General features: G+C 38.1%; 4 protein-coding genes, 1 non-coding gene and 1 pseudogene across 5 annotated transcripts; all 6 read left to right on the top strand.

Annotated features, from left to right (window-relative positions):
- Positions 1 to 993: 993 nt before the first annotated feature.
- TRNAE-CUC (transfer RNA glutamic acid (anticodon CUC)) lies at positions 994 to 1,066 on the top strand. Its single transcript has one exon. It is a non-coding gene; the product is annotated as a tRNA-Glu (tRNA).
- Positions 1,067 to 9,988: 8,922 nt separating this feature from the next.
- On the top strand, positions 9,989 to 11,572 carry LOC145567025 (cytochrome P450 89A9 pseudogene; annotated as a pseudogene).
- Positions 11,573 to 12,385: 813 nt separating this feature from the next.
- On the top strand, positions 12,386 to 13,150 carry LOC145567024 (uncharacterized). Its single transcript, XM_081626255.1, has one exon. The coding sequence runs from the start codon at positions 12,386 to 12,388 to the stop codon at positions 13,148 to 13,150; it is 765 nt and encodes a 254-aa protein (XP_081482381.1).
- LOC145567023 (uncharacterized) lies at positions 13,147 to 13,923 on the top strand. Its single transcript, XM_081626254.1, has one exon. It carries the CDS (start codon positions 13,147 to 13,149, stop codon positions 13,921 to 13,923), a length of 777 nt encoding a protein of 258 aa, XP_081482380.1.
- Positions 13,924 to 14,001: 78 nt separating this feature from the next.
- On the top strand, positions 14,002 to 15,012 carry LOC145567022 (uncharacterized). Its single transcript, XM_081626253.1, has one exon. It carries the CDS (start codon positions 14,002 to 14,004, stop codon positions 15,010 to 15,012), a length of 1,011 nt encoding a protein of 336 aa, XP_081482379.1.
- Positions 15,013 to 21,625: 6,613 nt separating this feature from the next.
- On the top strand, positions 21,626 to 23,248 carry LOC145567021 (uncharacterized). Its single transcript, XM_081626252.1, has 2 exons — positions 21,626 to 22,641; positions 22,801 to 23,248. Exons 1-2 carry the CDS (start codon positions 21,626 to 21,628, stop codon positions 23,246 to 23,248), a joined length of 1,464 nt encoding a protein of 487 aa, XP_081482378.1.
- The last annotated feature ends 1,780 nt before the right edge of the window (positions 23,249 to 25,028 follow it).

Raw genomic sequence — 25,028 nt, 5'->3', positions numbered from 1 at the left:
CTAAAAAGTCAATTTCTTCACGAAATCAATGGTTGAAAAATTGAGCTAAGGTGCTGATTTTAATTAATTTGTCATGTTAGGTATTAGTTGACAAAAAAAAGTACTAGTTTACAAATTCAAGTAAAAATAAGGTAAGTTTTCACAATTTTACCTTCAATATGTATCTCTCTTATTAATTTACCTTAAGAGTAAACACAATGGTTACCCACAACCATTGTGATTATCACTTATTTAATTAATTTCTCTATCTTTCACCTCATTTATAACCACTCTTATACTCACTTAATAATCAATGTAGCCCAATGGTTGACCATGGTTACACATCTTATCCTCTCTTACTTTTACCCAACCCCACCACACAATCTCCCTTTTTCACTCAATGACCAAGCAAATTGGCCCTACTATTTCACTCAATAACCAAGCTTTATAACCTGGTTATTTCCACAACCAGGTTATTGCTTTTTGTTCCCAAAATTTTCTCTCTCTTCATTTTTTAAATACTTTTTCACTTTCTTTCTCCCCATAACCAAGCCAATTGGTTAATGGTTGGCTTTGCTCTAAGGGGATGTTTGTTTGATGGAAAATGAGGGTGGAATGGAAATTTATTTCCCACCTCATCACACTTTCCATATTTGTTTGATGGGAATGAGAAATGGAGGTAGGTTTGGAATGGAGAATTTTCCCAACATTTTCCATGGTTCATTGTTTAAAGGGGGATAGGTAATTGTGGATGAAAATTGTAAATGAGTTAAATGACTATATAGCCATTAAAGAAAAGGAAGGAGGAAAGGAGTGGATATGGTTATTTTGATAAATTGTATCTATTTCCAACATATTCCTATAAACGTGTCAAACAATGGATTGAGAATTATTTTAGTGTATTCCCAATGAAATTACCATAAACCAATTTCCACTATTATGTGCGTCAATTCTGATTTTCAAATACCAAACGCTCTATAAGTTTAAAAAAAAATAAACTTGGTTAACAATAAATCCGTTGTAGTCTAGTTGGTCAGGATACTCGGCTCTCACCCGAGAGACCCGGGTTCAAGTCCCGGCAACGGAAGAAAATCTTTTTCCTCCTTCTCTTGCTTCAAAGTTTTAGTAGACTCTCCGTTCTCCCCTTTTTACCATAAACGTCACTGTCATCAATGTTCCCTGCAGAAGAAGCTCGCAAAGCCGCCGAACTCGTAAACGACAAAATCCTCGAGAACCGCGAAGAACTCGACAACCTCCGACGCTTTGTCGCCGACAATACTAACCTCATCAACCTCGTACAACGTCTCCCCGATCAACTCCACCGCCACATCCAGGTCTTTCAATTTTCCTTTTCCTTTTCCTTTTATTTTTGGGCTAATTATTTGGTATTGTGAAATTATAAGTTTAATTTTTTTTTTAATCTACTTTTTATTTTTTATTTTTCAGGTTCCATTTGGTTAGGCGGCGTTCTTTCCAGGTCGTTTGGTTGATACTAATGAATTCCTGGTAATTTGGCTTTGTTATTTTGTTTTATTTAATTCGGAATTTGATTGATTAAGTTACTATACTCACGCCTGTATGATCTAATTTGCGGTATTTTTTTCTTAAATATGCGATTTTGCAAAGATTGAGCTTATTGGTTGACAATTTTGATTGATTTGAATAAGGTTTGCAATTATTGTGTGCAAGTTCTCATTTGAGCAAAGTATTCTATATTTTTAGCAAACAAATTCAAATTAAGCTTTAATTTAGAGGTTTTTGATATTGAGTATCCATGAATTGCTGATATATGCAATGAAAATTTGTTGGCCTAGTTTGCTATTACAATGAACCAAGATTGATTTGGAATCGGCAAAGGGTCACTGGTGTATTGTCATTGTTTGTCACCATAAATCACTTAAATTTTAACTTTGCAAAGGGGGACAGTGACTAACCTTGTTGGTACGATAAACCCATTGGATACACGGCTTACTGTTCATTATTGTTGTCGAAGTTTTACTGACCTAATGTTCTTGTAGATGGAGTATATGTGTTCGACAGTGATTAGCAAACCTTTGTTTTTTGTTTTGTTTGTATGAGTTGATTTCCCACCTAGAAGGATAAACTAAGAGAAGCTTGTTTGAGTGGGTATCAGGGTCTCCTAGGAGAGGGTTATTTTGCTGATAGAACAGCCAAACAAACTGTCGACATTCTTAAAAGAAGAGGGCAGACGTTGGAGTCGCAAGTTGGTTCTGTTAAGGCTGTGATTGAAGATCTCAAAGCTGAGGCCTCATTTTTTGACAGGACTGCTGCAGAAGCTGTGGTAAGTTTTTGACTCAGTTGCTTGTGTATTACTTGTTCTTTATTGTTTGTTTTAGACTGATTTGTATCTTCGCAGTTCAGCTTTTCTGTGCTTATTGCAGGAGGGGCTTGTGGAGATCAGGGAAGAGTGTAGTGATGATGAAGTTTCTGGAGGAAGTATGTCCAAATTATGCTAATTATTTTTCTTAAAGTGAATGATTATCTTTGATGGTAGCATCATCTTTTGACATGCTGACTTGCATGCTTCCATAGTTATCTGCTGATTCAACAGTGGCTCACTGCTATTGCCAAAACCTTTCTTGTGCACTATGGGCATTTTTTTTTTGTTCAAACTATAAACACTTCGTATCCTGTTATTGGAAAATTTATTTGTTTATGTTTGTGCTTGACGTAATTTTTTCTAATTATTGAGTAAGTCAACATCATAATTGTTTGAAAGCCTTGTCTATGTGCTCTAACTAAAAGCTGGATGATGTTTCTTCATGTGACCAATTGACCTTTATAATCTGCTACCCTAAAATTAATTTCAACAAAGGATTTTCCTTTATTATCTCTGTCCCTGCCTTTGGTCTTCTGTGTGTCTATGTGTCTGTGTGTGTGGAGTGGCCTGAAATATCCTTTATCTGAGTTTTTAGTGAGTTAGGGATGAAAGTAAATGATTTTAAACCAGACAGTGCAGAACACCTTCAAGTTTTTCGTTTCTGATTAGTTTTCTAAGATTGCATTAGGTACCAGAACATGTTTTTTGAATATCAAACTGGCAATTCTATTCAGATGTATAGTTAATTGAATTGATGCATTTATATTTGCAATATTTTATTTTTTGGTTTTGGTGAATATCTGGATGCTACTTGCTGATTCTTGCTAACAGAGATTCACTGACTTCTGTCATATGAGTTGTATAGTTTGATTCACTACTGTCTCTCCATTGCTTGTTATGCTGATAGTTTTAGTAACATGGAGGATATGATGTGCGTTCACATTTACAAAAAGTACTGTCAATAGAGGGATCACTCATTTTCAATTTGCATGGAATTTCAGGCCCAGAAAAGGCCGATGCACCTAGTGTGTCTGAAATTGGTAATAGTAGTGCTGGGGTAGTTGATGATGAAGAATATGCCCGTATAATGTCCAGGTTGGATGAACTTGAGAAAGAAGAACTTGAAGAAGAAGATATTGAAGAGGATGAAGATGATGCTAACTTGGTAAATCATAAACGGTAAAACCTACATTCAATATAAAAGAAATAGATGTGGGGAAGGATTTGTAAAATTCTTATATGAAAATACTGTTTAATATTTTTCTGACAGAATTATCCTCGTTTTAATTGTTGACCAATCAGAACCAAGGACATTTAGAGGATCATCATCATGCCAAAGAGCTCTCTGATAGTATATCTCAAACAAGTGATGCTGATAAATTAATTGTAAGACTTTGTAGCTTCCTAGTTTATGCATTCCTGGAAGGCTATTTTTTGTTGTGTGTATCAACTCTTCCTGCTAGTTGCTTACATGTTTCATTTGGCACCCCTTGCATGCAGCGTGGAAATTTGAGTTTGCAAGAATTGCAACCTGGGCATAAAGGTACCTTCTTTTCTCTGTTAGAGTGATTATTTTTGTTTACATAAAGGCACCATGCTCCTTGGCCTTCTAGTTTGCAGCAGGTGTGATGGTCTGATTTTGTTGTGAAAGGAAAAACCCTAACTGGCTGCATAATTTTTTAACCAGTCTGTGGTTTTGAGATTGGGCATTGGTGCGGGGAAGGGATGCCTGTTTGAGCATAGGTTGCTATCCTATCTCTGTCTGTTGTTGCCGATGTTTTCTTACACGTTTAATATGATGGTCAGATGAATCCTCTCGTGGCAAAGATGTACTGCAAAACTATGTTGGAAGATCAATGGAGGAAGATTATGTCCCTTCTGTCATGAAGTCAAGTGTTCCATCTGAGGTACACCTGTGCCTTTTCTTTTTAGTTGATACATGCGGAGTATCTTTTTGCTATTTGGCTTATTTCCTGGATTTTTAGGGATATTTCATAAGATATTCCTTTACCTTTTGAAAAATTCATGTCATACCTTGCCAACCTAATTGTGTCCACAGTATACCCCTTACTTTTTATGTTACAAACGATGTATGTGTAACCATAATGTGCTGTTAGTTTGGAACCATAATATGTCGAATATGTGATGTGATTGGAGAGCTTTTTGTTGTTTGACCTATTTAACTTTTTATCATAAGTATTTTGTTAAGTTCTGTTAATACAATGCATGTGGAAAAGTAACATATCAACATTATTTCACGCCATTGATGGAGATGAATAGCAAAACCTTTAAATTAAATTGTCACATAACTAACAAAGAACTCTTCTACCACTTCAACATTATTCGAAAGAAACTAGCAGACCATTGCATTTTTGCATACATTATGCCTACTTTGAAAGTTCAAGGATATACTGTGCGCATAGTTAGATATGAAAGGAGGCATCACATGAAGTTTGCAAAGTACTGAGTTCCCATAAATTCTTCCTTTTTCTCCTGATTCCCAGGTTGAATGCATATAATTAAATCCTTGTCTCTTCAGAGACATCTGATAAAAAAGTTAAAAAAAATTTATACTATAAAGAAGTAGTTCTTGAAATCTGAATACTCTCTGAGTCTCTGATAAGGAATTTAGTTTTCTCAGAAGATGAAGTTGAAGCAAGGGCTTCCAATCGGGACTGTCACCTGCATCCATCTAGTTTAATAGCTAGGCTACTGCCTGACCAAAAAGACTGTCACTGGAGAAAGGAAATTAAATCTCTAGTTTTTTTCTGCTGGGTGTTGGTTGAAATTTATCTATTGCATTTACGCATGTTCAATTAATTGAAAATGAAATTCACAACTTTCCTTTTTCCTTGATTCCCTCCTCTGAGCACATCCTCTTGGCTCTTCCTAGGGTTTGGAAGTCCCCACATATCCAAAACCATAGACATTTGTCTCAGTAAACTTCCAGTACTTTAGTCACAGACTTCAACCCTGTCAGTCACTTGGACCAGCTTCTCCACCACCCATCTGCCTAGTGCCTAACCTCCTCAGCCACCAGGACATTTGAGCTTCACCGCCATAGCCACTCAGCAAGACATTGTCAGTACCACCATAGTCACCTTTTGACATTGAAGCTGTGTTGATCATGATGTCTGTAGTGATAAGGGCTCTAAAATAAAACCTCATGGATTGAATCTAATAATTGGAACAAGAAAATCTTTCAGTCTGTCTTTCTCCTGCCTCTTTTTTCTTGTTTTTGTTGGTACTTGATAGCTGGTGCCTTCATTTCAATCTGTTATTGGATTGGGCCCACCTATACTCAGTGGTCACGTTGAGTGGGTAAATAGCGACGATGCTGTGATGGGTTCGCTAGTCTTTGGCAAGTGAGGGAGAAAATTGGTGGGGGTTGTGGGCAGAGAAAGATGAAGTAATGGTGGTGCTGGTGGCCTGGTGGACATGACATGATTGTGCAGGGAGGTCAAAAAGGGAAGGATGAGGTGTCATAAATATCATAGAGCGGGATATAGGTTAGGTTTTTTTGGCCCAAATGCCTTGGGGGTTTTTCAGTCCTTATCATAGCAAACAACAACCGAAATGATCAAAGGTAGGGTATTTGCATATGGAATACTAGGTTTGACTGTATAGTGTATACCCTGCGTTTCGTTTGCCCATTATTCCCATTTCTTGTACCATTTTCATCGTACTTAACTTGAACCAAACAGCCCCTGAATGAAAGATTTAGTTCTCTCCTTTATGGGAGGACATGCCAGGTGATTAGATGAAAGCAGAGAAGATGCTACATAGTGGAAGCTGACCATACTTATCTGTCCCTCCTGGGGAAAAATTATTGGCCTAGGTGAATGCTCTTGTACATAATTCCGTAAGTACTACTCGTATGTAATAGAACTAGTTGCTCATGTTGAGCTTGCTGATCCATGCAGATGTGAAAGACTGAAAGGTGATAATTTTTCCCATAATTGAATGGTTAGTGTTAGACATTTTGGACAAATTTGTCTTGTCCTGTGCCTGGCTGCATGATGATTGGCATGATTTTTCTTGCTCCATATTTAAAGTTAAAGTTTTATGGAGTAGATCTTAAGTGGATCTGATGATTAAGATGTAATTGATTGGAATTAGTCTGTGTCTGGACTTTGCTTGCATTGAGACTATACCTGAGAAAAAATAATGGCACATGCTATTGTTTGTACCCTTATTTCTTTTACAGTAGTTTTGTTTCACAGAATATGCATAGTGGTAAATTCTATTTTGATAACTGACTATCTTCTCCTTCCATTCTTTTTTTTCCCTCCAGGTTAGTGTTCCTGCGCCTAAACCAGATGCTGGCAATCGATTGTCTAGACCCGCTACAGATAGTCTCAAGGCATGTCTTCTGACTGTTGCTCCCCCTCCCCCTCCCGCTATCAACATTCACACTTCCCTTCCCCCCCCCCCCCCCCCCCCCCCTTCCTCTCCAACTTCCCTTCCCCTCATAAAAAAGAAGGAAAATTTGTGTTTGTAATGTTTTGTGAAGTTCTCTCCAGTATTGCCATATACTCATCTTTCATTTACCGCAGGCCTTCCCTGGATCTATCATAGTATCTTTATCCCGGAGACCCGGATAAAGATACTATTGATCCGGTAACTCTGCCTTCTCTGGTTTTGTTATGATGGTTTTATTTTAATTCCATTTTAATAAGAGGCAAATTTTTGTTTATTTATATATATATATATATATATATATATTTTTTTTTTTTGCAGCCATCTAACCCTCAACCTTCAAAGCCGGTGTCCAGATTTAAGATGCAGAGGAGGGGTTTTTAGAATTTAATCATGCAGTCACCCCAGAGACTATTGTAGTTTGTAAAGGATACAATGTGATAATTATTCTAGATGTGATTAGCATCGCTATGAACTCAGTACTGTTGACTTGCAGTGAGGAAGCAAATTTTGTCGGTTATTATATCTGCTAGAGTAGGATCTTAATTGTATTGACTCCCATATTGTTGACTTGGAAAAAATATTCTTTCGCTCAAAAACATTATGTATAGTTTCATTTTGTTTTTTCGCTCAAAAATATTATGTATAGTTTTATTTTGGGATGTCTAGAGAAAATTACTTCTAATTAATTTAGATAGTCTTGTGTTAGACGGTTTGATAAAAAGTTTTGGTCAGACCAATTAATTACTATTTACCTTCAACATTGTATATTGTTAATCCTTAACTTGGTCTGATGAATTAGTATATTGTTTATCCGTTTTTGACAAGAATTAGCTTATTAAAGGACTTGTAAAAAATTATGTCATTTGTCATATCCTTATCAGATGAGACTTGACTTAGGAGGTGTAGCAGAAAATATGGCTACAATTTGAGCAGTATAAGTTGACAGTGTTGTTGGTATATGCTTCAGTCAAGTCAATTCCCTGAGTCATAGGTCAAGTTTTGAACAAGATAACTAAATTTTCTTCTTTATCTTCCCTTTTCCTAAATATAGTCATTCATGCTTCCTTTGTTTTAGAGTGCTCTATGCGTCTATGGCAAGTCGCATACACTTATGATTTACGGTGATTGGAAAAGTTTTATTTTCTACATAATATAATACTAGTAATTTATGATTAGTTTTCTTAATATGCACTGTCTAGACAAATATAGAAAGCAAACAATAACATGGATCCGATTTGGGCGAGGCACCCTTTAATGGCCATCTTGAACATCTCATTAACCTCTGTAACTTTTTTTTATTAGGCAGCCACCTAAGGGAATTAATGTCCATTAAGTCTATGTATCTAACATAGAAGAGAATAATAATCTTGAATCTCCGTCTCCAATTAGGATTAATTACCACGACGAGATCTAGCCTTCTTGATATTACCATTTTTATCCCTCCAAGGACAAAATTGGGGAGCCTGCAAAGCCAAAACCACAACACTTCCTTGATCATCAGAAGTCTTCCTTTTCTTGACAGGAGGGTGTTGTACACTCTTCTCTTGTACTTTCTCAAGACTTCCAAACCCATTAGGAAAATCGCCAACAGCGGAAACCTTCCTCTTCTCATACATGACAGAACCAGTCTGTCCAAATCCATCAGGAAAGTCGCCAACAACAGAACTAATATTGTTATCATCATCAACGAACTCGAATTCGTACTCAAAATCATCAACATTAACAAGTCCATTAACGAATTCTTCTTCCTGCTCATCCTCTTCCTCCGACATAGCACCAAACCCTTCAACTTCACCAAAATTAATGGCTTCGTAGTCGAAATAATCAACAACTTCGGAAATCACAATCTCGTGATTATTATCTTCATTAACAGCAACATTATTATTATCATAAACAAAAATATCGTCAATGTAACCGGGTTCTTCTTCTTCGGAATAATAAACAACAGGATCATTATTGGGTATTACAATCTGGGGTTTGTGATTGTTGTTATCTTCATCATCAGGAAGATCATCAACGGGACATTCTTCAAAATCACAAGGGTATTGGGGTTCTTCTTCATCGTCCGAAACATCAAAACCATTACCGACCGCCATTTTAAAAATTGTTTTTTGTGCGTAATTACAAGATTAGGTTTATGATGATTGTGAATTTAAAAGTAGGGTTTAGAATTTTGGAAGTGAAAATTGTTGGGGGCATGGCATATATATAGGAAGACAGAGGATGGGCTTCAAAGTAAATTAAACCGACTTGCTAGTTCTACTTCATTGCTTGGGACCCAAGTTTTTGCTTCTCTAATTTTGGAAACACGGTTACCAATTTTATTTGAATCTTCTGGGATTCTGTTTTTGATTTCCTTTTGATTTTTTTAAGTAGTACTCTAAAGTACAAGAATTAGTTAGATCAAATATGGAAAGAGTGGTTTAAGCTTTGAAATGTTAGGTATAAATTTGAATTACCATATACTTGTATCAATGCTCAAATTTATACATATAAAGTAGTACTCCGTACTATAATTGTATCAAACTCTTCTACATTATTTGAGACATGTGTATGTAGTTACTAGTTAGTACGGAGTACTTAATTATATTAGTTATCTTATCTAAAGGTGATCAAAGGGTCGTAATTCATCAAATTCTTCGACATTATTGGACTTGGGTCTAGAGCTGGCAAAAAGTTGTGTCGTGTTCGTGTTCGGTCTCGTGTCAATTTCATGTTGTTTATAAAATCTATCAAAAGCTATGTAAAATATAGGATTGAGTATCAATTCAAACCATTTTAAGGGTTGGGTCAAGATATTTAAGGGTTGTTTATTGATTATAATGTTCCAAAAGGTCAATTAACTCCTTTTCCAAAATCAAAGGAGCTATTAACTTCTACAAGTTTCAGATATAGGGAACCAACTTTGACCTCACATAATTATTTAGTCATTCATACTATTCTAAGTTCACCGATCCTCCTCATAATAAACTATGAGTAGTAAAAAGTAATACATCCCTAAAGTCTCTAACTTTTACGTGATTTGACCTTTGAAAATTCTCATAAGTATTAATTTATAGTAAAAAAGTTTGTTGATGACATATTAGCTTAGCTACTTAATCAATGGTGATATAAGCCAAGACGAATGCAAATTAAAACACTTAAGAATTTTCAACCTCAATTGTTACTATAAATAATTAAATATACATAGTTACATAGTATATAATTATTTGTACACCCAAAAAAGTGAAAAACACAAGGCCAAACATGGAGACATGGCTCATCATCATACTTTCTCTATGCTCCTCACTAATAGTTAAGCCCTTGCTTGTTTTTCTTATACAAGTATTCAACACCAATGTTAATACTAAAAATCATCTCCTTCTTCCACCGGGACCAACTATATCTCCCTTTACTTTACTGTGGAAGTACTCATCCTTACATGGGCCGGTTCCTCTAGTGAAGCGCCTTCGGTCTACTTTTGGCCCAATATTAACTCTATGGGTGGGTTCTCGTCCAACCATTTGGGTATCCGATCCATCTTTAGCACACGAAATACTCGTTAAAAATGGTGCTAACGCGGCCGATAGGTTAGTGTCACATCCAACCCATAGTATGTTCAATAGCAACCAACATACTGTAAGCTCTGCGGCGTATGGCCCTACTTGGCGAGCTTTACGCCGCAACTTGGCCAGTCACTTTTTGAGCCCAGCCCATCTTAAATCATTTTCTAGCGTCCGTAAATGGGCTATGGAAATCCTTATTCACAGCCTTGAGGCCCTTTCTAAAAATGGGAGCCCAATCCAGGTTCGAGAACATTTCCTTCAATCCATTTTCCACCTACAGTTTGCAATGTGTTTTGGGCTTCTTCTCAATGTAGCCCAAGTAAAAGAGGTACAATCAATTAGTAGGCGAGTATTATTGGGCTTGCCTAGTTTGAAGTTCAATATCCTCAATACATGGCCTAAGTTGACCAAGATTTTGCTACCCGGGCGATGGGCCGAAATCCAAAACCTAAGAAAGGAGCTCGACGAGGTGTATCTTCGCCTAATCAAGGCCCGAAAAGAAATAATAAAAAATGAGAAGGAAGAAAAAATGGTACAATATTGTTATGTTGATTCTTTATTAGAGTTAGATATTCCAAATGAAGATGTAGTGGGAGGGGTAAGAGAATTGACGGATAATGAAATGGTAAGTTTGTGCAATGAGTTTATTAATGCTAGTACGGATTTACCTACAACCGAGTTAGAGTGGACCATGGCTAATTTGGTTAAATTCCCACAAGTACAAGCCAAACTTGTGGAAGAGATTAAACTAGTTCTTGGGCCCGAGCAAAGGTCCAATATTCTAGAGGAAGATTTGGATCATATGCCCTTTTTGAAGGCCACTATATTAGAAGTCCTACGATGTCACCCCCCGGCCCACATGGTTTTACCCCATCGGGCCGGGTCAGATATTGAAATTGGTGGGTATATGATACCCAAGAATGCGGCTATTAATGTCTTGGTGGCGGACATTGGGCGTGACCTAAATGTGTGGGAGGCCCCAATGGAGTTTAACCCGGATAGATTTTTGGTGAAGTCGGGTTTGGGTCAGGACGAAAAAATTAGTGTAAGTTTTGATGTGGCTGGGAGGAAAGAGATCAAAATGATGCCATTTGGTGTAGGAAGAAGGATGTGCCCGGGGAATGTGTTGGCTAGGATGAATTTGGAATACATGGTGGCTTATTTAGTTTGGCATTTTGAGTGGAAAGCAATTGATGGTGAAGTTGTAGATTTGGATGAGAAGGAAGTGTTTACAATTATGATGAAGAATCTTTTGAGGGCCTTAATTTTACCTAGAAGTACCTAAATTATGAGACACTTCATTCTTGCTTGTCAACTAAGTCTTAGCTTAGTGGTCAAAATAAGCAATTAGATCAATAAAGAGTGATACATAACGAGGTATTGTGCGTTTGCTTTGGCTTCTAAACATAATATATACTTCAAATGTCATAGTAAATTAAAGAAATCTTTTACTCATGATTTATTATTATACTCAGTGCCGGCTATTAGCATGAGCTGGTTGAGCGACAGCTCAGGGCCCCCCTTTTGTGGAGCCCCCAACTTTTTAAAAAAAATCTATTTTTTTTTTAAAAAAAAAAAAATTAAAGAAAGCATAAAGCTGTTTGTCGGTCAGTAGACTAAAAATTGAACCCATCCATCTTCTCTTCTAAGGAAAACAAGATTATCTTCATTCTCCAAGAAGAAACTCTTACTTATTTTTTCATATTAATCCTCTCCCTTCATTTATTTCTTAAAACTGCAACTCTTAGAATTCTTCACTCAACGTTCATAATTATTTTCCCAATTAAACCATATTCATGGCCTTTAGCAGTGGTATATATACAATGTCCAGAAAAAATTATTTGCAATTCAAGCTTGCAATTGAAATTAAACACCAATTTTCAATAATATCAACATTATCAAGAGCTTATTTCCGCAATCTAGGGTTCAATTGGTCGAATTGGAGCAAAATAAATCAGGTTTTATTGCTCCTACTCATCTTTTCTATAATTGAATTCATACTTTGTATGTTTTATAATTGTTTTTTAATTTTGTTTGATTGAATTTTAATTATTTATATTTTGTTATTCTGTATTATTAACTGTTTTTTTTTATAATTATGAAGCATAAAAGAAAATATGAATCGGGTTGTGAAAAGCGTAAAAAGAAGAAACAGAAAGAAGAGTTAGCTCGATCTCAAAGAGGATCAATTGATAAATTCTTTTCTAAAAAATCAGATTTTTCTACTACTAGAAATGAAAATGTTGTTGATGTCAATGATGTGGTTGATGAAAATGCTACTTTGCCCACTGATGTCGATATATCTGATCATATTGCTACTAGTAATGATGATAATGTTCACTTAGATGATGAAATTAGAAATGATGATGTGGATATGAATGTTAAAAATGTTTGCTGTGATAATGATGAGAATGGTGATTGTGCTACTAATAGTATTTCAATTGATGCTCAAAATGATGATGATGTTTGTGATGATGTCGGCAATCAAATGCCATCAAATGTTTTTCATATGCCTGATATATTTGATCCTAGAACATGGGATGGCTTAGATCGTCACATGGTTGATATTTTGGCAGTAAAAGGGCCTAAAAGAGACTTATCTTTTGAGAAAGGTCGTCTTGATAAAACAGGGAGACATTTTTCTACTTCATTCTACACTAGAGTTTTACCAAATGGGGAGAAATGTGATAGAGATTGGCTTGTATATTCAAAAGAACTTGATAAAGTTTTTTGTTTTTGTTGTAAACTATTTAAGAAAGGGGTTGGTAGAGGTCGAATAGCAAATGAGGGTTTTAACGATTGGACACATCTTTGTGTTAGAATTAGAGAGCATGAAACTAGCATGGACATATCCAAAATATGACCACTTGGTATGAGCTACGACTAAGGCTTGAAAAGGTAGAAGGTATTGACAAAATAGCTCAAAAGCAGCTAGAGAAAGAGAAAGTGCATTGGAAAAATGTCTTGTTGAGAATTATTTCAATTGTGAAGTTTCTTGGAAAACATAGTTTAGCATTTCGTGGTACTAATGAGAAATTGTATCAAAGTAGTAATGGGAATTTTTTGGGATTGATTGAAATGCTAGCTGAATTTGATCCTATTATGCAAGAGCATGTTAGACGCATTACTAATGATGAGATTCATATTCATTACCTTGGCCACAACATTCAAAATGAGCTGATTCTTTTGCTTGCTAATGCTATTAAGTCTAAAATTGTTATGAAAATAAAAGAGGCTAAATATTTTTCTGTTATACTTGATTGTACTCCTGACAGTAGCCACCAAGAGCAAATGTCTATAATTTTAAGATATGTGGATGTTTCTTCTAATTGTGTTAGCATAGAGGAGTCCTTTTTAGGATTTCTGAATGTGAATGACACCACTGGACAGGGACTTTTTGATGTTTTATTAAATGAGCTAAAGGTTCTTGATCTTAATGTAGATGATGTGCGTGGTCAAATTTATGATAATGGATCAAATATGAAAGGGAAAAAACAAGGAGTGCAAAGAAAACTCTTAGATATCAATCCTAGAGCGTTTTACACTCCTTGTGGTGCCCATAGCCTTAATTTGATGTTGTGTGATATGGCCACTAATTCTAGAAAAGCTAGGGACTTTTTTGGTATAATACAATGAATTTACACCATATTTGCTAAATCAACAAAGAGATGGGAGATTTTTCAAAAGAATGTGAAAGAGTATACTCCTAAATCAATGTCTTCAACTCGTTGGGAGAGTCGTGTTGAGAGTGTGAAAGCAATAAGATTGCAAATTTCAGATTTTAGAGAAGCTTTGCTTGAAGTTTCCGAAAATGACAATGATTTATCTATTCAAAGTGAAGCTAAATCTTTAGCTAATAATGAGCTTGGTGATTTTGAGTTTATAGTTGCTATTGTTATTTGGTATGAATTGTTATGCACTGTAAATTCATTTAGCAAAAAATTGCAATCAAAAGACATGCTTGTTGGTGTTGCCATTGAAAATGTGAAGAAGTTGATTGCATTTTTTAAAGAGTATAGAGAAAATGGTTTTTGTAATGCTCTTGAAGTTGCTAAGGAAATTGCAATTGATATAGATGTTGATCCAACATTTCCTCAAAAGCGTCAAATTAAAAGAAAAAAACAATTTGATGAGAGTTTAGAAGATGATGCTGTACAATCTGCAGAGGAGTCTTTTAGTATTAATTTTTTTAATTGCATCATTGATCAAGCTATTGTATCTCTTGATAGGAGGTTTGAACAATACGAACAATATGAAACGTTGTTTGGTTTTCTGTTTTGTTCTGACAAGTTGCATTCATTAGATGATTTGAGCTTAAAATCTTCTTATTGTTGTTTGGCAGAAGCACTTAAGAATGGTGATAATTGTGATATAGATGAGAGTGACTTATATGTGGAGTTGAAGTTGCTTAAACAATTTTTGCCTAACGAAAAGTTAGGGGCACTTGATATATTAAAACTTATAAAACGTGTTGATTGTTTTCCCAATGCTATAATTGCTTACAGGATATTATTGACCATTCCCGTGACCGTAGCAAGTGCCGAAAGAAGCTTTTCAAAGTTGAAGTTGATCAAAACTTATTTGCGTAATTCTATGTCTTACGATAGGCTCAATGGACTAGCTATGGTGGCAATTGAGAATGAGTTATTGGATAATATAGATTGTGAGGATTTGATCGATGAATTTGCTTCCAAAAATGCCCGGAGAACAAGATTTTTTAAATGATTCTTATGTAAATCATAATTTTGGTTAACTTTTTTAATATGAAATTTATATAATATTGGCGATATATTATTTATGAATTACATTTACATTGTTTAGGGCCCCACTTTTATATTTCGCACCGGGCCCCAAAAAAGTCCGAGACGGCACTGATTATACTCCGTAGTTGATTATTGAGATTTTTCTAAATTAGTGTACTATTTTTTCGCCAGTCTCTTAATTCTATGATATATACATACAACGTACTTGTCAGAAACTGAAGTTCTGAGCTCAAACAATCATCAATGGCAGAAAACAGCTAATTTCACCATTGAAGCTTGACGAAAATTAGAGAGAAGAACTAGAGAGAGAAAGTGTATGGGATGATATCTGGGTCTGACCGATATCTTGTGAAAGCACGTGACCAAACCCTGAACAATTGTGAGAGGATGCCGATATGTCTCAGAAGGAAGACATGTCGGCTTGTCGGAATTCAGCACGTGGCAGCAGAAGCTCGACACTTGGCACAGAAGGTACTGCATGGATGAGAGCCACCTGTCAAGGTAGGTCATTATAAATAGTAGGTAAGACCTCATTAATGGGGGCATTAATTACACATTCTCTCTTTCTCTCTCTACCTTCTCTCTCTTACTTATCTATCTCTCTTAAGCACTTTCTGACTTTGTCATCGGAGTGGTTATCCCCGGTCTACCCCGGGGTTAGCTAACTTCTTCTCATTGTGTAGGTTCTCAGCTTGCCGATAGGAGTATCAGAATCTCAGGTCCGAATTCTTGGGAAAGTCAGGTTCAGACGGAAACAATTTGGCGCTAGAAGGAGGGGCATTGATCACTTCTGTCGCCTAAGAACCTCACTTAAAACATACATACAACAACGATAATCATGGCCGGAAACAATGGAATACCAGTAGAACAACCACAGGTAGAAATAGTGGATGAAACCCATACCCTAAGGGGTAATCAGTTTCATATGCCGATAACTCCCCTTACAGGAGGAGAGGAAGCAGAGGATCCTATGGCAGCATTCACTCCAGATGAACTGGAAACGGCCGCAAGGGTGATGAGTGCAATGAGTAGGAAGAGAAAGGAAGCTGAGGCGGCACAGGCTGAAAGGGGGGCCGCTCAGGCCGATAGAGAAACACCGCCCCGCAACCAGGAGGAGCAACACAATCAGTTGATGAACTCGCCGAGGAGACCCCGACATGAGTCGCCGATAAGATCGCATACAACATCACGGCGGGATGAACAATCCTCAAGTCGCACTGTGAGTACCAGAACTCAGCAGCAGAGAAGTTCGCAAGTAGAGGGGCAGGCAGTGCGAACAGTGGTGCATTTAAGAGCGTCCCCATTTGCCCAGCATATCTTGGATCAGCCAATGGAAAAGGTGAAAATTCCGACTTGTAGGTATGATGGAAGAGGGGATCCCGCAAGATTCATAACGTCCTATGAGGGGCACATGATGCTGTACACCAACTCGGACGCAGTCTGGTGTAAAGTCTTCCCGACTGCTTTGATTGGGGCTGCAGCCGATTGGTTTAACAACCTTGAAGTTGGGTCAGTAGATAGTTTTGAAAGATTGACCGAGATGTTTGTGGGTCAGTATGTCAGTAACAGCGTGAGGCAGAGAACCTCTGGAGAATTGATGGCCGTGGAGCAGAAATCGGATGAATCTTTGAGGGATTATATCAGGCGATTTAACAATGAGGCAAACACCATTCCAAAACTGCAACAGGAAATAGCTGTGATGGCTTTAATGAATGGATTGGTTGATTCTGAATTTAAACGGTACCTGACAAGGAAAAACCTGCCGACATTAGCAGCGGCGTTTAGCAAAGCTCATGATTACATAAAGAGTGAAGAATTAATGAAGACAAGTAGCAGACATGTCATTGCCAGAAAGGGGCAAAGTCAATGTGAAGGGACATTGTCTGGAGGAAGTAGGCCGAGAGCTCCTGCCTCGGGAAGGGGAGGAGGAAGCCGGCAAGATACCAGGCCGACAAGGCTGCCAATGAGATATAGCACCTACACTCCCCTGAATACACCAAGGGCAGCAATTTACTCAGTAAACCAGAACAGAGAAGATTGGTCAAGGCCGACTACCATGAAGGCAAGGCCAAGGGATGTGAAGAAGTATTGTATGTTCCATAGGGATGTGGGACACTATACGGAGGAGTGTACACAATTGAAGGACAACATTGAGGAATTGATCAGGAAAGGGCACTTAACACAGTATCGGTTGAATGCAGGTAGGGATCAGCAACCGGCACAAGCAGTTGAGAGGCAACGGATAGAAACAAGACCTGAAAGGACACAAGGAAGAATAGTCCGACAAGGGGATGCAGGAATACCACCGTTATCTACTGGAAGGGTAGATGTGATAACGGGAGGACCAATTCATGGAGGGACAATTAGTGGGGCAAAGAAACATTTGGCGGAGCACCGTCATCTAGTTTGTGCTTTGGACGTAGACAACCGTCCTAGGCCGGCGTCAATTCCCCAGGTAGTGTTTACGGAAGAAGATGCACGGGGTGTAGTGTTCCCGCACGATGATCTGTTGGTCCTGATAACCAAGATAAATGGGGCTGACATCAAAAGAGTGCTGGTGGATGGAGGAAGTTCAGCAAATGTATTGTTTATGCAAGCTTTTAATGAGATGAATATAGGAAGGCAATACCTGAAGCCGGTATCATATCCTGTAATCGGGTTTAATGGGTCGACTGTAAGGCCAGAAGGGAGTATTGTGTTACCAGTAAGGATGGGTGATGGGCCACAAGCAAGAGATGTGATGGCAGAGTTTCTGGTGGTGGATGTTAAGTCGGCTTACAACGCAATTATCGGCAGACCGATAATACACGATATGCAGGCTGTTGTATCAACTTACCATCTGGCAATAGCCTATGTATCGAATTTGGGAGCTGTAGAGAAGGTATATGGTGGTCAGGTTATGTCAAAAGCCTGCTATGTGACAGCTTTGAAGAATCCGGTTGGTAACGTTACGGTACCATGTAATCCGATAAGGCAAGGTGAGCCGACAGTTCAGGATTTAACCATGACAAACTTTGATGCAAGGCCTGAGGAAACGTCAAGGTCGTTACCAGGGGGAGAAATTGTCCAAATTGAATTGCAACCGGGTGACCCGAGTAGAACAGTGAAGGTTGGGGCTGATATGGATGTGGATACGAGGTGTAATCTGATAAGCTTGTTGCGTGAAAACGCAGACGTCTTTGCGTTCTCAGCAAGTGAGATGCCGGGAATACATCCAGAGGTGATGGAGCATAAGTTGAATGTTGACAGAAAATTCAGACCGATAAGGCAAAAGAAACGCAATTTCTCAACTGAGAAAATAGAAGCAATTCAGGCTGAGGTAAATAAGCTTTTAGCGGCAGGGTTCATTGAGCCTTGCACATATCCAGAGTGGTTGGCGAATGTAGTAATGGTGAGAAAGCCGACAGGGAAGTGGCGAATGTGTGTGGATTTTACAGATCTCAATAAGGCTTGCCCTAAGGATTGCTACCCATTACCCCGGATAGACAGGCCGGTAGACTCAACCTCTGGTCATGCCATGCTTAGTTTTCTGGATGCGTTTTCAGGATATCACCAAGTCAGCATGCATAAGGCTGATAGGAATAAAACGGCTTTTGTAGGGAATATTTCAAGCATTATGATAACCCCAAACTTGAACCCCACTGTGATCATACACTAAAGTACGGTGGCGTTCCAAAGGGAAAGACAAAGAGCAAAAAGAGTCGCCAACAAGTTTTAGGAACTTGTAAACCCAAAAGACAATCCAAAAGGACCATCAACTACTCCATAAGGTCTTGAACCAAACAGGGTCCGGGGATGAGGGTACGAATCCAATCTACAAAAGAAAGGACCCGCCCTATAAAATAGGCCTCTACTTTGTTCTACTCGTATTCATGTGCGCTTTTTGAATAACATACAAACATTATATTGAACCTAACCTGTTTATCTACGTTGGTTGAGATTAATGCACAAACAAATCTATTATTGGCGATCACTTGACTTAAAATCACATTAGCCTAAACCAAATTATTAATTATCTTATTAAGCGTGATTTCAAGTACAAATTCCCTTTAACAATCATAAAAGGTGTAATCAAGCAATAACAATATAATAATATCAAGCAACATAATAATAACAAATAAATAAATAATAATGATAATAGCATGATAAGGCATAATAAAGCTCAATAATAATAGCAAGATCCTAGGCATGATACTAACAAGGTTAATAACAAACCCTAGCATGTCACTAAACAATAAAGATCAAAGCTTTAAACCTAACATGGCACTAACATGATATTAGAAAGAATTAAAGGCACCCTAAACATGATACTAGAAATCATAAAATAACATCCTAACATGATACTAGGAATTAATCAATAATAAACATGCTTTCTACATTGAAAGAGAGTAATAAGATTACATACTTTGAAGCCTCGTACCTCTTTCTAATAACAAAATACATAAGTTAGTAACTTCAATGAAAATCAATAAAGAACAATTAAAGAATTAAATTGAAATCAAATTAAATAAAGTTTAGACTAGTTTTGGACCAAACCCTCAGAAAATATCAAACCTTGCACGTCTAGGGCGAAGGCAACTTCGAACTTGGCTAGATGACTCTAAGTCTAGTGAATGCGGAATATTGTATGTAAAAAGCTAGTTTAGAAAAAGAGAGAGAAAGAAAGCATGTATTGCTCAAGAGAGAGAAGAGAGAATTAAGGAAGAGTTAATAAGAATTGATGATTCTGAAAGTTGATGAAGAGTTGATCCTTCTGAAAACAGGAATTCGGACGCTATTTATAATGAAAATAGTCCGGAAAATCGAGGAATTTGATAAGGAATAAAACTCCACGCTGTCGCCAGGAATCAACTCTGTCGCGACGCGACAATGTCTGTCGCGAGGCGACAGGGTCTGTCGCGCGGCGACAGACTTGTCGTTTGGCGACAACCTGTATTAGCGCGTTTTTCTTCACGCGGAATCCGATCTTTAATCAACTTGATCTACGGAATCCGTACAGAAGATAAAATATATATTTTTAAGATAACAAAACAATATTTTATTCCAAATAAAAATCTTTTAAAGATAATTAATTATTAAATCTAACAATATTAGAATTAAAAGGAACTTTCTAGAAATTTCTAGAAAACTATAATTAATCCTAATAATTTTAGGCATAATAATTAATATTGGGCCCTCCTCTAGATCATTGGGCCGTATTAAAATAAAATAAACGGGCCCAGTTTAGTATTTTGGCCTAACTTCCTCAATATTCATCGGAATTGGGCTTATAATATATCGTTGGAAAGGTCTCTTCGAGCCCCATCCATCTACACCATTATTGGACCCTTATCATGGACCAAAATAAACTGAATTGGACGTTTTCAAATAAATAAAGTCATTTTCAAAAACAGAGAGAAAAGAATTTAATTAAAACTAAACCGCAACACTTGGCTTTCCAATCACTTTCACCTAATTCGATAATAACACAACGTGCAAGGCATTCATCACTGGGTTTGGTTTTGGGGAGACAAAAATGGGTGTCTACAGCTTTTATAACAGATGTTGGTGTATATTGTTATAAGGCAATGTCGTTTGGGCTGAAAAATGCCGGGGCAACCTATCAGAAGTTAGTGGACAAGATTTTTGAGAAGCAGAAAGGACGGAATGTTGAGGTGTATGTGGATGATACGATAGTGAAGAGTAAGGAAAAAGGAGACCATATAGCAGATCTGAGAGAAACATTTGAGACTTTAAGGAAATATCAAATGAAGTTAAACCCAGAGAAGTGCGTGTTTGGAGTTAGATCAGGGAAGTTTTTAGGCTTCATGGTCAGTGAACGGGGAATAGATGCGAATCCGGATAAGGTGAATGCGGTACTTCAAATAAAACAACCAAAAACCATTCGTGATATACAGAGACTGACTGGCAGGATGGCAGGGTTAACCAGATTTATCAGCAAGTCAGCTGATAAGGCACTTCCGTTTTTTATGGTATTAAGAAAGAATAAGGCATTCGAGTGGGAAAAGGAGCAAAGTGATGCCCTGGAAGTAGTAAGAGATCACCTAAGATCTCTTCCCACAATTGCCAGGCCCGAGAGAGGAGAAGTTTTGCAGTTATATATCTCGGCATCGCCTAAAACGGTGGCAGCCGTTTTGTTAGTAGAAAGGAAGAAACAACAGCAGCCGATATATTTTGTCAGTCATGTACTGAATGCGGCAGAGCGCAGGTGCCCGGTAATAGAGAAAATGGCGTTAGCAGTAGTAGTGGCAGCTAGAAAGTTGAGGCCTTACTTCGATGCACATCCAATAGAGGTGCTGACCAACTACCCCTTACAGAAGTCACTGCATAAAATGGATACATCTGGTAGATTACTGGCATGGGCAGTTGAGTTATCGGAGTATGAAATAAGCTACAAACCTAGAACATCAATTAAGGCACAAGCATTATCGGATTTCATTGTTGAAACCGCATACACCGATGAAGAGGAAGAATTGGGAACATGACAGGTATCAGTTGATGGATCAGCTACGACAACGGGGGCAGGGGCTGAAATTGTGATAACGGCTCCGGATGAGAAAATGTTTGAATATGCCATGAAGTTTAAGTTCAAGGCAACAAATAATGAAGCCGAATACGAAGCAGCAGTAGCCGGGATGCGGTTGTCAATAGCAGCAGAGGCAAAACGGCTAGTTTTAACAACTGACTCTAAGCTGGTATCAAGTCAATTCAGTGGGGAGTATGAAACCCGAGAGCCGGCGATGGTGAAATATTTGGAGAAGATGAAGCAGTTAGCAGCTCAGCTGCAATACTTTGAGATCAAATTAGTTCCGAGATTGAAAAATGCTCAAGCAGATGCGCTGGCAAGATTGGCAAGTTCAAGTTTCAACGACTTGGAAAGAACAGTCATGGTGGAGGTTTTAAAGCAGAGAAGTATAGATGAGATGTCAGCAGAGGTATTGTGCGTTGATATTGGGAATCAGTGGTATGATAAAATACTGGCATACATCGTTCATAGTGTAGGGCCGACAAATAAGGGGGAGTTGAAAAGATTGCGAAAGGATAGTGTATGGTTCGTCATGTACCAAGGCCAGTTATACAAAAGGGGGTTTTCACTACCGTTGCAAAGATGTATAACGGATTTCGAGTCAGCAAGATTGATAGAAGAATTGCATGAGGGAAGCTGTGGCAACCATCTCGGAGCAAGAGCCCTGTCCAGAGAAGCAATGAGAAGGGGGTATTACTGGCCGACAATGAATGCAGATGCAATTGCTTACGTTAAAAAATGTGAGAAGTGTCAAAAGTTTGCCCCAGTTATCAACTTGCCCTCTAATGACTTGACTCCGATATTAAATCCAATCCCTTTCGCCCAATGGGGAATGGATATAGTAGGCCCGTTCCCATCGACCACGAGTGGAAGAAAATTTCTGATAGTGGGGATTGACTACTTCACAAAGTGGATTGAGGCAGAACCGGTGGCGAAGATAATAGCATCGGAAGTGAAGAAGTTTATATGGAAATGCATCTTCACAAGGTTTGGGCTACCAATGGCAATGGTTTTTGACCATGGAACCCAATTTGATTGTAAACCAGTCAAAGATCTCTTAACGATGTACAAGGTGAAATTTGCATATGCAGCAGTATGCCATCCACAGTCTAACGGCCAAGCAGAAGCAGCAAATAAGCAAATAGTAACGGCAATTAAAAAGAAGATTGAAGATGCGAAGGGTTTGTGGGCAGATTTGATACCAGAGATATTGTGGGCAAACAGGACAACAGTAAGAGAAGCCACAGGTGAATCACCATATACTCTAGTTTTTGGAACAGAGGCAGTTATACCAGCAGAAGTTGGGTTGCCGACATTTAGGATTCAGCATTACTGTGAGGACCAAAATGACTTACTCCTACGACAACAGTTAGATTTTTTGCCAGAACTAAGAGAAAAAGCAACAGTTAAGTCAGCTGCATTTAAGGAAAGAATGTCAAGAGCCTACAACAGAAGAGTATCTCATCGGCCGTTAAGTAAGGGTGATCTGGTACTACGAAGAACAGCAGCAACCGGTAAGGGAAAGGAAGATGGAAAGCTGACTGCAAGTTGGGAAGGGCCTTATCGGGTTAGAGATGTCGTCATCCAAGGGTCGTCTTATCTGGAAACTTTGGATGGGACACTCCTAAAAAATGTATGGAACTCAGCTGTATTGAAGAAATACTATGTGTAATGTACAATTTTTATGTGAAGCTGATATCAAGAAGGGTATCAGTGATGAATGAAGAGGAATTCAGACAACGTGTGTTGGAATAGGCATCCTCCATTTAACAGAACATCGTTAAGTGGGACGGACAGCTCAAAACCGCTTCCGTGAAGTTAATAGATATACAACCTGATCAGTTGTATACGTTAACTCGCAAGGTTGCTGGTTCAAAATATAATACCGGCCACATCATTTCGAGTATACGCCGATATGAGGCGTAGCTCAGAAAGTGATCGCCGAGAGGGTACCTAACTAGCTGAAACAGCAAAGCAGTAGGTGACCGATGTTATAATCTGAACCAACAACGAATGATTACTACTCAGTGTACATAGCTCTAACACGCACTACGTACACTGGGGGAAGTAAGGAATGGTATGATATTTGTGATATTCATAGTACATTGGTAGTTTTTAAAATATAATTTTTTAAGTCATCAGGTAATGACCTGATATCTTCAAAAGATCTTCAAAAGTTGACGATTGTTGAAAGTTGTCGAATATCAGACAAATCATCAGGTAAACCTTTGTTTTTTGCAAATTATCTTTTATATGTTAAAATTTGCAAGGCAATATAGTTATTAAATTCGTTGTTAAAACAAGCAAATTAGAAAGTGATAAGCAAAGATAACACAGTTACGATAAGGGGTGCAAAAATATGCAGACAGTAAACAACAAAAATAAAAATAAGTTTACACAACAAGTAAAGTTGACAATCGACAGGCATCACCATAAAAAAGGGGTATATGCCGATGAAACAGCATTGTCAAAATAAGTGTTAAACACATACAAAAGACAAATAAAAAAGAGTCACAGCTGATAAGGCCCAATAATACAAGACCCACAGGAAGATGTCGGTGATGACTGCCCGCCCCTTCAGGTTTGTGCATTCTCAGGCACCGGGGAGTTTAAAATGCTGGGATCTCGAGGGCCGTCATCAGCACTGGGCGCCAAATTATACAAGTCCTCTTCAGAGAATTGCTGTGTCTCGAAGCCAGAAGGGGTCTTGTAAGCCTCCTCATTGAAAGCTTTTTCAACTTTTTCCCAGTCTTCCTTCCTCCAACCGGCGGCTTGAGCCACACATCTCTGAGCAGCAGTCCAACCTCCATCGAAACGATCTTGGAGCTTGGAGCAGAACTCATCTAAAGTTAAATAACGCCCCACGGCTCTCTGACGAATCCCAGGCTTATCGGCTTCCATTTGCACAACCTTCTCCTCAAGGTTTTTTATTTCAGCTCTGGCATCGCTGAGATCTCTTTCAACCGAGGGAAGGCGCTCAATGGCCTTATTCTTCTCGGTGATCTGAGTCTTCAGACTCTGCACCTCTAGCTCGAGACTTGCGACCCTCTCCGCCTTAATCTTCAGCTCCGCCATCTCCCTGTCATCTTTTTCCTTTATTTTCTTCAAATCATCCAAGGCTCTTTCAGCATTGCTGATGATTTCCTGCATGGCACTTTGGCTGGAAGAGGCCTGATGATGTTTCTCCTGATAGTAACGGTACATCTCAACCAGCTCAGTACCAGACATGACGGCCTAAAAAAAAAATATATAAGTAAATAAAAGTTAAGAGTTAAACGAACAGGATAAGTACATCACAAAGATGAGAACAAAGCATAAAATATATTTAAAAAAAAAAAAAAAAAAAAAAACAAACATAAAACTTGATATGCGTAGCAGTAAGGGGGCCGATTGGGGGCATATGAGGTACCTTCATCATGTTATGCATATGAGTAGCAGCAAGGGGGCCGATT

Source organism: Chenopodium album, chromosome 11 (assembly GCF_948465745.1).
Source record: "Chenopodium album chromosome 11, dcCheAlbu1.1, whole genome shotgun sequence".
Taxonomy (NCBI): Eukaryota; Viridiplantae; Streptophyta; class Magnoliopsida; order Caryophyllales; family Amaranthaceae; genus Chenopodium; species Chenopodium album.
The sequence above is the reverse complement of the archived record's forward strand: the minus strand, read 5'-3'. Positions and strand labels throughout refer to the sequence as shown.